The 14,148-nt window shown below is 44.4% G+C and overlaps 1 protein-coding gene across 1 annotated transcript in view; it reads right to left on the bottom strand.

Moving 5' to 3' along the window:
* The window catches only part of CCDC138 (coiled-coil domain containing 138), a 1,743,291-nt gene that overhangs the window by 1,620,439 nt on the left and 108,704 nt on the right, over nt 1-14,148 (bottom strand). Inside the window, exon 2 of the mRNA XM_044070994.1 lies at nt 7,799-7,859. Within this exon, the coding sequence (XP_043926929.1) occupies nt 7,799-7,859 (61 nt within the window). The remainder of the gene's footprint in view (nt 1-7,798; nt 7,860-14,148) is intronic.

The raw sequence follows: 14,148 nt of genomic DNA, 5'->3' as shown, positions 1-14,148 counted from the left end.
TAATTCAAAGTGGAAAGGGGTGAAGATAAAACGGGCGCAAAGCTAAAAACAACGAGAGACTGGGATTTTGGAAGCAGATCCTTGAAGAGAACAAAAACTTTGCAGATTATTATATTCATAAAGTAGTAGAAAGTATTCCAAGAGCTAAGCCAACACGGGAATGGAAAAAGGAGATTCTACCAATAGAGATGACTGCAATTAGGGATACACAAAATAGGCAAGAGAGGGCTTTAATTTACTGGAGAAAACTGGCAAGGGAACCAAGGTACTGGGAGCAAATAATTACGACAGGGAACTAAACAGAATGGGAAGATGCCAAGAACTCATTTGGACTGCAGGCTAGAGACTGTCTTCCCTTATCAAGTACTGATATTAGAGTATAGGCAAAGAACAGAGGAATCCTAAGTGAAAGGCCAGCACTGGTAGACTTTTTAGTAGACTCTAGAACAGAAACTGCTGTAAAAAAAAAAGAAGTTACGTACTCACCATAACTTTTCATATGAGTAGTTGTACTTCATTTGTCTTCAACCCGTGGGTTTCGGATCTGACGCAGCTGCATTTTCCAGCTATGGATCTGAGCTCCAGACTCCTCCCCTTACCCATAATATCCCCCATCTCCCTTCAGATAAAGTTTGTTGCCCAAGAGGTATCATATATATGACATAATATCACCTTATCATAACAAGAATCTCCATGACACTCCCAGGCCTTGACAGAGTCAAGGGCCACACACTATGTAAAACTAAATACAGACTGCATCCATGATAAGGTCAGGTGGAAGGAGGGGGGGAAGGCTGAAGACAAATGAAGTACAACTACTCAGTTGGAACGTTATGGTGAATACATAACTTCTTTATCTGAAGTAGTTTACTTCATTTGGTCTTCAACCTGTGGGACAGAGTCCCCAGCTACCATGGATTCTTGGGTGGCCCTCATGGAAGGACATTCCAGAGCACCGCAGAGCCAAAGGATGCCCTGTTCCAAGACACAATACCCAGCTTGTAATGAGAAATGAAGGTATGAGATGAGGACCAAGTAACTGCCGAACAGATATTATCCAAAGACACCCTAGACCAGAAGTCAGCTGATGTAGCCATAGATCGGGTGGAATGAGCCTTCGCTTGTCCTGGCAATGACCTACCTTTTACCGTGTAGGCACGAGCAATGCACAAGAAAATCCAATTGTTACCTTGGAAACTGGCTTGCCTAAAAAAGGTTTAGCATAAGACACAAATAACTGGTCAGACTTACGAAAGGGTTTTGTCCTATGTAAATAAAATCTCATTTGTCTATGAACATCAAGCAGATGCAACTTTTATTCCCTCTTGTTCTGAAAGTTGGGGAAAAAACTGGTAAATTTATCATCTGATTAATATTGGCTTCCAAGGCCACCTTAGGAAGAAAAGATGGATTAGTACGCAACAACACTCTATTCTTGTGAAAGATCATGTAAGGCACCTTAATGGAAAGGGCCTGAAGCTCTGACACTCTTCTGGCTGAGGTAATGGCCACCAAGAAAGCAGTTTTCCATGTCAAAAACTGCAAATCCATTGATGCTGCATGTTCGAAGGGTGCAGAAATCAATGCCTGTAACACTAAGGTAAGATCCCACAGAGGAGTAGGATCCTTAACTGGTGGTCTAAGTAGAAAACCACCCTTAAGGAAGTTCTTACAAAGATTGGAAGAAGCCAGGGATCACATTCACCCCCACATGTAAATTAGAGATAGTTGCCAGTTGTACAACTGTAGAAGAATTAGTACCCTGATGGAAGATGCTTGCCAAAAAGTCTAAGAATGTGGAAAGAGGTGCCGTGAAAGGGTTCAAAGCCCACTGAATGGCCCATATGGAAAAACATCTCCATTTACTACAATAAATCTTTCTGGTGGAGGATTTGTGAGCCACAACCAAAATGGACTTTACAGGGGATGACAATCTGGGAGTCCTGATAATCATGGGAACAGGAGCAGCCAAGCTGTGAGCTTCAGACTGTCCAGATCTGGGTGAGCGATCCCTGAGGGATGGGAAAGAAGATCTGAAACTGGATCCAACATCCATGGAGGAAAAACTACGCGAGACCACAGTGAGGGGAACCAAACCTGGCGAGGCCAGAATGTGACACAGTGCTCCCCAACCTTTGACCTTTCTGAAGAAACTTGGACATAAGCTGAAGTGAAGGGCAAGCATAGAGGAGACCGGGAGGCCAAGCACGAACCAGTGCGTCTCTGGGAGCTTCGGAGTGAAAAGCTCGTTGCATTTTGAGTTGGTAGGAGATGCGAAGAGATCACAGAAAGGCCAACCCCTCTTTAGAAAGATCTGTTCCGCTACTGAAGGATTCAGCGACCACTCATAAGGCATCAGGATCGATCTGCTGAGCCTGTCTGCTAGAATGTTGGGGATAAAATCTGGTTCCCCCTTGTTTGTTGATGTACCAGACTGCTGACATATTGTCTGTCTGAATGGTAATCGTCCCTAGAGGAAGATGGGCATGAAGTGCCTGCAACGCCAGAAGGACCGCCCTCATCTCTAGAACGGTGATATGCAACTCGGTCTTGGAGGGGGTCCACGTGCCTTGGACCATCCTTCCCGTGCAGTACCCCCACCCTAGCTGGGAGGCATTCGTGGTCACCATGGTTTTGGAAAAGCAGGGTGAAAGGAACATCCCTTGAGGATATCCGGAAATTAAATTCACCACTGAAGGGATTCCCTGCACACCCTCATGATTCTCACTGGAAAGTTGAGAGAAAGGTCTAGCAGGGACCACTGAACTGTGAGTGTCCATTGAAGAACTCTCATATGAAGGCGAGCCAATGGCAGGATATTGATCATGGCCAACATAAAAACCAGTGCCCTCAGAAATGCCTCGGCTGTGAGGACTTGAGCGTGCAGAATTTGTAAGACATGCAATCTTAAACTGCATATCCTGTCCTGGGTGAGAAAAACCCTCATTTGAAGAGTGTCCAAATGTGCCCCAATAAATTCCAGAATCTGGATTGGCTCTAGAGAAGATTTGTTCAAATTGATGGTGATACCCAGACTGTTTGCTAACTGAATGAAGTAATCCTTGGCTTGGCACAGTAGATGCTCTGAAGGGGCAGCAAAGAGCCAATCATCCAGGTACGGGAAGACCTGAATATCCTAGAGCCTAACGTGAGCCGCTACAACCGCCATCACCTTGGTAAACACCCTGGGGCTGTGGTAAGACCAAAGGGAAGAGCTCTGACCTGGTAGTGATTGGTTCCCAGCCAGAAGCGAAGAAATCTCTGGGAGCTCCTGTCCATTTTGACTTGGCAGTACACATCCTGGAGATCGATCAAGCACATCCAGTCTGATGCCTTCAGAAAGGGCAGGATAGATTGAAGAGTGACCATCCGGAATTTTGTCTTGGTTACGGACAGGTTCAATGTGGACAGATTCAAGATAGGTCTGAGGTCCCCCGTTTTCTTTGGCACTAAAAAGAGCCTGGCGTAAACGTCAGATCCGGACTGGTCTAGGGGGGACCGGTTGGACGACTCACTTCAGCAGCTTTCCTATTTCTAGTGCTGCCTCCTCCCATTGTGCAGGTGGGATGACTGGGAGGAGTTTGTTCTGGTGGGGATGTTCCTTGAATGGAATGAAATATTCCCTGTACATGACAACACCCAGCGATCTTTTGTAATGGACTCCCATGCCTTCGGGTGTAGCTATAGGTGACCCCCGACTGCCTCCAGAGGCTGGCAGTCGGGCAACCCCTCAGGGCTGCTGCCTAGGTCTCTCCGAGAAGGGATCTTGGGACCTGAAATTCCTAGGACCTCCTCTACCTCTTGGGCAGTGTCTGTTGTGACCCCCTCTGCCTCTGGGGGATGGAGAATTCTAAGCGTCTCGGGAAAACACCCGAGACATCCGGAACCACATCTTCTTCGTTCCTCACAGATTCCTGGAAAAAAGATCTTTGAGGAAAAGAGAAGCGGATCCCAATGGCAAACAGTGTCTTCATGTCCTCCTCACTCTGGACCAGTGTCTCTTTCACAGACTTCCCGAAGAGGGCAGAACCATCATAGTTGGTGAAAGACACCTTGAAGGGCTCTAAAAATTGACACAACCAGAGCCAGGCCCTTGTGGCTCCCTCCGTAGCATGAGAGAGCAGTTGCACGGACATGTTGGCAACTGCTTTTAGAGTGGCCATTCGGGCGAAGGTCTTTTTGTCCTCCGCCGACATGGACTTCGGGGTAGAGACTCTGATTTCCTTCACTAGATCTCTCTGGAGTCTAATGACGTGTGCCATATAGTTCAGCATCCTCAATGAGAAGGTCGCTGAAGCATAGTCTCACTTCCCAAAATGGTCCATCACTCTTGATTCTTGATCAGGGGGATGAACCGCGGAGCTCTCCTGAGCAAGCTCCTTCTTGGTGGCGTCTGCCACCATCATCACATTTACCAGGGACCCTTTGTTCCAATGCGTCCTGACTGGGGGGGGGCTCAATACTTTGTCGGGGTGTTTAGGGATGGGCTCTACAGTGTCCGGCTCCTTCCATGACCTAGATGTTATCAGATCCAAGAGTCGATCAGCAGGAGGGGACACCCAAGAGGTGGATGGGCCTGTGCCAAATGCCCCCAGGAACACAGACTCATCTGAGGTCGGTTTGGGGGCTGACATTCCCCACTGTCTGGCAAAGGAGCTGCACATCTCCAAAGGAGACATCCTTGGGGGGGGGGTGACCTTGGGGAACCTTCCCCTTCATCCAAGTCCGTGTCTTATGTGAGGGACTCTGGAGGAGAGTCCAAGTGCCTCCTCTTACACATATGTTTGCGGGGTACCTCCTCAGGGGGGCTCTCCAAGGAGGACTCACAGACCTCTTGTCCCACTGGAACTTCTTGGGGGCATAGTGACCACGAGCTGTCCCTAAGACGGCAAGACAATCAGAACTGCACTCAGAGCCAAGGGGGTCTACACGGAGTCTGAGGACGAAATGGTCAGAGGCCTCTACACCAAGAGAACCCTGTCCACCACGTTGAATGCAGAAGGGGAATGAACCTCTTGGGATGTACTGGCAGGGCCAGTCCCCCTCTGACCCAACAGGGGAGTCAGAGCTGAGCCTCCAGGAGCAGAGATGCAGAGTGTGATGGTCTGCTCCGAAGCACTCGTAGCAGACAGCACCCCCCTTGGATCAGACCCTGAGGCTACAGCTCCGAGAGCTCAAATCCGATCCCATCGATCCGACAAGCTGAAAGTAATAGCCAGCATCGAGGTATATGGTACCATCTGCACCAACCCCAAGGATCCTCAGATCCAAAATCTCCAAAACCGCCAGTCAGATCGGAGAAGGAGTTAATGGTCAGAACAAAGGTTGCAAGGATCCCCCTCCGAAGGGAGAGGGCACCAGCAATACCCCCATCTGGATCTGGGTGTGGATAAATCTCCACATCATCTTGTCCATCTGTGCTTCACTACGACTTCGGGTGGAGTGGGAGGACACCACCAAAACAGGTCAGAAGAGCCGGTGGGAAGAACATACTGGGGAACGGCTATAATGCAGGCCTAGTCTGGGGCCTAGCTTTTGGTGGCAGACCTGCCTCCTACAAGCGGTCAGGGGACCGCTTATGAGAATGGTCTTTCTTAGCTTTGTCCCCTTCTCTGGACCTCTTGGTGGGAGTTTGAGGTTTGAGTCCCTGAGGCCGGGGAAGTAGAAGTAGCGGCTGCTGCTATCCCTGCTGGGGAAGAAGCGATGGTAGTCCCTGAAGAGTGGAGCAACCCCTTCAGCATTTGTCCTGCCTGTCCTTAAGCACCCTGGGGTTGAAACCAGAGCAAATAGGACAGGGGGAGTTAAGGTGATCTGCACCAAGGCAAACCATGCACACAGTGTGGCCATCTGCCGGAGTTAGCTTATGGCCACACTCTGTGCATTTCCTAAACCCTGCCTTAGTGGCTTCTGCCATACCAAACACAAGCCCAAAAAGCACGTGCGTACACACACACACACACACTCTTCAGATAAAAAAAAAAAAAGAGAAGAAAGTTTTTTTTTTGTCCGACGCACATGCGGGAGGAAAGTAAAGGATGCAAGGAATAAATTAGAAAGAAATCAGAGAGAAAAACACCAGATTTTTGTTCACTTATGTGAGCTGGAGCTCAGAAACCACGCTTGTAACCATTGTGGTGGCAAACAAGATCTGAAGGGAGACAGGGGGCATTATGGGTAAGGGGAGGAGTCTGGAGCTCGGATCCATAGCTGGAAAATGCGGCCGTGTCGGATCCGATGTGGATCTGAAACTCACAGGTTGAAGACAAAATTAAGTAAACTACCTTAGATCTGGCAATTAGTAGGGCATATAAAATATTGCATGATAACTGTAGAAATCAATCAGAGGAGGTTAGAAAGGATTGGGAAGAGAGACTGAATAGACAACTCACAAAAAAACAATGGGAGGATATATGTTTGGCTCCCAAATATGCAATAAAGTCTAGAAGAATCAGAATCTAATCAGAATCTTTGCCTGCAAGTATTTGGAAGTATTTGCATAGGTATTTACTACACCAAGCAGACGCCAAATAATTTTTCCTCAGGTGGATTGCAAATGTGATGGGAAAGAAAGAGGCAGCTGAGAACATATTATGTGGGAGTGTATTGATAGACTTTAAAAATTCCCTGCAGACTACTCCATCAAAAATATTATGTGAGGAAACTGGTGTAACTAAGGAAATTATTTTTTTTTTTGAGCTGCGATAAAGAATTGGAATTGCCTAGACATACATAAGGCCTTGCTGTGTTTAATTCTGGTGACTGGAAAATAAGCAATTAGTAGAAAATGGAAATTAAAGTCTAAACTAACTGTACTGGAAAGTAACAAATATAGTAACAGGGATAACGGAAATGGAAGTGGGATCTTTTGAAAAGGTAGGAGCAAATTACATAGAAAAGAGAATTGTGAGAACAATGCATGCAGAAAAATGTTTTGGAGAAGTAGTAATGTTTAAGGGAAGGCAGAAATTGAATGAGCTATGTAATGTTTGACAGGGACTGTATAAATTATAAGTGATGTACAATGTTTGCAATTGAAAATATGTCAGTATGGTTTGTTTTCATTTATATAAATGCATGATTGCCTATGTCATAAGTGGTAATTCAATGAAGGCGTTGCTATTTAAAAAAAAAAGTAGATGCACCAGAGAGTCTTCAGAAAGCAGTAGAATATCACAAGTACTTTGGTCAAGTACAGAAGTACCAACAGGTAAACAGTTTTAAAGCATAACTCTACATCTTGTTTTGAATCAATACATGAAAAGAAAATAAAAGAGCAAGGTTAACAAAAATTAAATAGTATGATTCAGTAAGTTGGACTGATGGAACGGGAAGAGGAGTCATCAATGGTCAACTAGCTTCTATTTTTAGTGTGTGTGTGGCACTTGGGTGGAGCATATGACAGTCACTACCAAATGGGAGCCACGTAGCTTGCAAAAGGCAGGCAGTGAGTGGCGGTCTGGTGGGACAGATGTAAACAGACATCTGTAGTGGAGATACATGAGCATAAATGCATATGTTTGCATTACACTAACTCACATTGGTGAATATCACACTTCTTTGTGCAAATGGAAAAGCAGAAAGAAACTGGATACAAAAAAAAGATGACAACTTATCATGGTAACCTTAAGGGTCCAGAGCAAAGCCATCGGTCCCTTAAATAGATCAATAAAGGTGTATGGCAAAGAGTAGGTCTCTGTGCTTGAAGACAGCAGAAGAGGTACATTTCAGGAACTTGTGGATAGCAATGTCATGCACTAAAAGTCAGTCTTTGTCTACATACTTTTTCTCTGTAGATTACCTTTATTATGTTCCATTTCTTCAAATGATGACCAAATTCTCAAACCACGTATACTTGTATTCTAGAATAAAAATAAGCAAATAAATTACTCAACAGTTCACAATTAAATGGCAAGCCCATCATCACCATTGTTCAGAATGTAAATTTACCACTAACAAAATGCCATTACACTTTAAAACTGTTACCACATAGATACACTGGAGACCTTATAGTGGCTTCAGTACACTAACATTTTTAAAATTTATTTTATGGAAGAAAAGGGGAGATATTTGAAGAATGATTTTTTTTTTTTACAAGGAAAAGAGAAAGGGTTCATCTGTCTCAGAAGAACAACTTATGTCCTGTTCACCTGCATATAAAAGCCAAGCAAACCTCAGGATAAGAGCCAGCCCACACAAGGCTTTCAAAAGTTTATTGTAAGAAAGACTTCTTTAGAACAAAATGAATTTAAAAAATGCAGCTTTATACACTGCATCTGCAGTTCATCATATGACAAAAAAAACAAGCCTTTTCACTTCCAAACCTTTTGCCAAGTTATAATATAGTTTAGCTGCTCTTTTCTTATAGGTTCATAGGTTCACACTAGGCTATCTGCCCTAGGGCATTTATAAGCCTAGCCAGAGTGTGTTTGGCTTTCGCCACCCATTTTAAATTAATTTTGCTATGCCCTTTTTCGAGGTTAGTATACTGTGCCTCTGTCTAACAGTGACACAGAAGTGATACCCAGGGAAAACCTACGATCTCCCATCCACTCATCAAGATTCCTCTTGAAGAGAATCAATGAGGGACTATGCCTAACCTGGACTGGGATTTTATTCCAGAGTGAAGGGAGCCTCTGGGTTATGAATCTGTCCCTCCAGCATGTCCTATTTATTTCAGTGCTGAGGTTCAAGTCTCTCGAGCGCGTAACTCGATGGGATTTGGATTTTCTGAGGTGCAGCATGTCCACTAATTCCGGGTTGGACATGGCTTTATACATCAGGCACAGATCGCCTCCGAGCAGGCGGTATGCCACTGAGTAGACCTGGAGTTTCTTTAATCGGGCAGCATATGGCATCTGTTTGAACCCTTTGATCCTCTTGGTGAGGTACTTTTGGGGTCTTTCCAGTTGCTGCAGGTGTCTGGCAAGGTACATCCCAAAAGGGGCATTGTACTCAATTATGGGCCTGATGAGGGAAGAGTAAAGAGGCATGATGACCTCCCCTGATCTAGATGTGAATCCCTTCATGATTAGGTGGGCTATATAAAATGTTCTTCTAACTACTTTGGCCACGTGGTTGTCAGATGAGAGATTGCTATCAACTTGGGTCCCCAGGTCCCTAATTACTTCTTCTGTACCTAATGGATTGCCACCTATGTGGTACTTTGTGGGCACTTTGTTTTTGCCAAAGGGGATGACTATACACTTTTTGGCGTTTAGCTTGAGGCCATGGCTCTGGCACCAGTTGTCTGTTTCTATGAGGCCCTTTTGGAGGATGCTTGTGTCGGCTGGAGAGTCGATTATGGCGCCCAGTTTGCAGTCATCTGCGAACTTGGTCAGCCACAGTCCTTCTGTGTTGGCCTGTACCTCCGAGAAATATATACCGAACAAGAGAGGGCCCAGGACTGAGCCTTGTGGGACACCACTTGCAACTGGTTTGGAGTCTGACATGGCTCCAGCAATTCTAACCATGTGGGTTCTGTCCTTGAGCCAATTTGCAACCCATCTAGTCACATAGGGGTTTATATTTAAGCTGGTGAGCTTATCTATAATGCCCGAGTGGAGTATTGTATCGAAGGCTTTTGCGAGGTCCAAGTAGGCTGTGTGGACCACCTTCCCCTCGTCAATGGCCTTGGTGACTGTTTCAAAGAAATCGACCAGGTTTAAGAGGCAGGATCTGCCCTTAAAGCCGAACTGGGTAGGATCCACTGTCTGTAGGTCCCCAATATCTTTATTTATGAGGTCCATGATGATCCTTTCCATAGCTTTGCAGACCAAGCTAGTCAGGCTTATGGGGCGATAGTTTCCAGGATCCGGTGAGGCACCACCTTTATGGAGAGGGACCACTGTTGCTGTACACCACTCTTTGGGTACATACTTTGGGTACATATCCTGTAGTAAGGCTGAGATTGAACAGTAGTTTTATGTTTGGGTTTAGCTCTTCTTGGAGTTCATGTAGGACGCAGCCGGGGACACCGTCTGGTCCCATTGATGCTGTGTTTTGTGTTTTGGAGAGGGCGGCTCTTACCTGAGCATCTGAGATGTCAGGGGGACAGCACTCTGCTGGGATAGATATTTGCCCTTTTGGTGGGGGGGGGGGTTTGCGCTGAACCTGTCAGCTAGGATGTTGGCAATGTTGCTGCATTTAATAACTGATTTTGTAATTTAAACATGGAAGGTGGCTGGCTTTCAAATTTAACTGCCACACCTACCTAATTTCAAGTGTATTTCAAAGTCAACTCCATGTTCGATCTGCGTATGATACTCCAGTACAGAAAAAAATGACGGGTCAGTGGTACATAGTGATGAAGCCCTAATTGCAGCCATGGTGATTCAAGTACAAAGAGTGAGCCAAAGCACTGAAGGAGCTAGCCACAGGAGATGAAAATGAGCCAGTACAAAATTGTTATGTCTATCTCATAGGGAAGGACACAACATATTTGGAAGCAATACCTAAACCTGACAGAGGCAGGATGTTCTAGCACAGTATCATAAAAGACCTAGGCACTCCAGTTTACCAAGCACTGTAGTTGGATAATGGTGTATGCATTTGTGTGCATGGAAGCACAGACACAAACACACACACACCCCCCCCCCATAAAAGAGTCCAACTTTGGTGATCCACCCATTAGAATGCTAAAGAGAGGATACACATACACACAATTACAAGCCCCACTCTGGCGATACACCCATCAGAAATGCCACATGGGGGACTATTTATAAGATACAAAGAGACTATACCTTCTGATGCCAGGAGAAGAGAGACCTGAAGAAAACAATCACCGCAGGCAAGGAGGAAAGAAAAACAAAGGTATAGAAAGCATAGTAGTTTAACAGAAAAAAAAAATGAAAGTTATCTACTCACCATAAAGATAAATCTGTGTTGTGTTGCCTGTTTCCATCCTTCCTTAATGAATGGGGTCTCTGATCCAGCCTCGGCCATTGTCAAGCTTTGGATCCAGTGCTCAGACTCCTCTACTACCCATAATCCCTTGTGCAAGGATGAGCTACCTCAGATCAAGGTTGGCCTCTAATAAATAAGGAAATTTTAAAAATGATAAAGGTATAAATAGATAAATAACTTAGACAACCTAAACACTGCATGACTAATGCGGTCAATGAAAGAGAGCTTCAGGAGCCAAGGACAGCTCAACTAGAACCATCTTAGAATCAAAATATAATAAGAGAAAAAATTAGGAGTGGGATGGAGGGTAGGTAATTGAGGAAGGACAGAAACAGACAACACAGATTTACCATTAAGATGAGTACATAACATTTATATCCGATGTTGTCTTCTCCATCTGTTCCTCAAAGAATGGGACAGAGTGCCCAGCTACTTTCTCACTTAGGAGACCCTACAGAAAGATATTTCACACACAGCTGAACCAAAGGAGGATCTAGATCTGGATTGCATATCTAACTTATAATAAATGAAGGTATCTATCTTGGACCAGGGGCTGCAGCACATATGTCATCAACTGGAACACTAGAGTAGAAAACTGTAAACAAAACCAAATATCTAGTGGAATGAACCTTTGGAGTCAATAGAATTGGTAGCAGTTTTTCTTGATAAATGAAGATAATACACACTGTGACAACCATTTGAGAAGAAGACTGGAAGATTAAAGGACTGACTTATGGAGGATTCTGAAGCCACGTTAGACAGAAAAGTGATTCTTAAAGCCATTCTGTCCTTGTGAAAAATTAGGTAGGGAGGTTTTGAAGATAGGTCTTGTAGTTCAGAAATTCTCCTGGCAGAGGTGATAGCCACCAGAAATTGTCTTCCATGATAATTTTAGGTCCACTTAGGAACAGGTTAAAATGGGGGCCCAGTCAAAGCCTGCAGCATAATGGCAAAATTCCATGGAGGAACTGGTTCTGTCAGTGGAGGGTGCAGTAATAAGGAACTCGAAGGAAAGCCTTGGATAATCTGAAAGATGCAATGGGTGTATGGTTTTCACCCATATGAAAGGAAGAAACAGTAGTTAAATATACCTTGATTGTGGAATAGCTGGTTCCACACTGGAAGATATGTGTGAGAAATTCCAAAATTGCTGGAAGAGGGGCTGAAACAGGATGAATATTCTTTTCAATGACCCAAATCAAAAACCTTTTCCATTTGCTCTTATAAACCTTCCTAGTCCAAGGTTTTTGGGAGGAAGATAAAATTTGGACAACTGAAGATGAAAATCTAGAATGCTAAACCATCACTGAAACTGGAAAAAAACATGTGGTCAGTGTTAGGGACGGATATTCAGGTGAGGCGACCTCCAACGGGTGAGTTAGAAGATCTGGGTCAAAGCCTAGCACTCAGGGATGGTGAACTAGATAGGGCCATAGGAAAAGAAACCACACTTGTCGAAGCCAATAAGAGGCAATGAGGATGATGCGACTCATCACAGATGCTTTCTGTAGAATCTTGGGAATTAGGAACATCAGAGAAAAGCATAGAAGAGACCCATGGGTCAAGGGTGTATCAAAGCATCCCTGGGCAACTCCTCTCTTGTGGAATTAGAGCAAAGAACGTGCTGCATTTGATGATGTAAGGACAGGCAAAGAGGTTGCAACAAGTTCGGCCTCATCGGCCAAAATACACTATGCTACTAAGGGATTGAGAGACCACTCGTGAGGGAGTAGGATGCATCTGTTCTGTCTCTCCACAAGAATATTGGATCTCCCTGGGATATGCATTACCATTAAAAAGCAGCAAGAGGATATCGCTCACTGCCACACTCTCATGGCTTCTTGACATAAGGGGTAAGATCTGTTTTATCCCGATTGTTGATGTATCAGACCACTGCCACTGTTGTCTGTCTGGACAAATATTACACCTGAAAGATGAAAGTCCTACTCTCACCTCCAAAACAATGATGTGACAACTGGTCTCTGTTTGGGACTATGTGCCTTGGACTGTTTTTCCCAGATAATGCCCCCCCACCCCATTTGGGAAGCATCTGTGGTCACGGTTGCTTGGGAGGAAAGAAAAAATGAAAAGATATCCACATAGAACATGTGGAGATTGTAGCCACCATTGTATGTGAGTTCTGCAAATGATTTTTAGAATCACTAGAGAAGACATGGGTTGTCTTCCGACTGATCACTGAACCACCAAAGTCCATTAAAGAACCCGGATAAAGAATCTAGTTAGTGGCACTAATGCAATGGAGGCTGACATGGAGCCTGGAAAACAAAGAATTCGTCTCTCTGGCAGGTTCTGACGAGATAATAATTCTTTGGCTTGTTGATGATAGGAAGTGATTCTTGCTTGTGGGAATTTTGCTATCTGAAGTCTTGTGTCCAAGAACACTCCTATGAATTCCAGAGATTGGACTAGTTGTAGTTTGGACTCTTCTACATTTACTGTAATCTACAGGTCTACACACAGAGCAAGGAGTCCATGACCTAAACTAGTAGATTCATGGAAGGGACGATGAGGAGTCAGTCATCCAAGAACTGTAATACCCTGAAACCAACCCTGCAGCTGTAGAAGAGCTGCCACTACTTCCACACCCAGGGGGCTGTGGTGACAAAAGGGAAGAGTTCTGAATTGATAATGACTGGCTCCCAGCCAGAAGCACAGGTACTTTCTGAAGTGTCTGCCCGTCTTAATGTGGTAGTATGCATCCTGAAGATCTGTCAAGAACATCCAGTTGTTCTTTCTCAGTAGAAGAATGAACTGAACCTTGACCATCCAGAATTGTTTTCTCTTCATAAACTTGCTTAACTCATTCACTCCAAAGGAGCTCAGGAAGTTTGCACTGTAACTTAAAATGGGCGGAGCCTAAGCCTTTTGACAGAATCAAATTATGTCCTCACATTTCAAACAAATGTTCATATCTGTGGAACCACAGGGATTATGAGTATAAATGGCAAGCTCTTCAGCATAAACTACTCTTATAATGGTAGCATTCTTTAGGTTCTAGGTCTTAAACCAAATTTTATAAGTCGCAGTAAACACAGTACCCATTACATTTGTAATATTTTGTAAACAACTTACAATATCTCAGCCCCCATTCAAGTTACACACATACTGTCAGGAATATTTTATTTATCTGGCTGAGAGCTTTCATATGAGGCTAAAGAGTTCTGTCTGTGCTACTTGGTTGTGAAGATATTTAGAGAAATATGAAAATGATATCCATATAAATTA

This window comes from Protopterus annectens, chromosome 5.part0, assembly GCF_019279795.1.
Source record: "Protopterus annectens isolate FY-2018-M chromosome 5.part0, PAN1.0, whole genome shotgun sequence".
Taxonomy (NCBI): Eukaryota; Metazoa; Chordata; order Ceratodontiformes; family Protopteridae; genus Protopterus; species Protopterus annectens.
The sequence above is the reverse complement of the archived record's forward strand: the minus strand, read 5'-3'. Positions and strand labels throughout refer to the sequence as shown.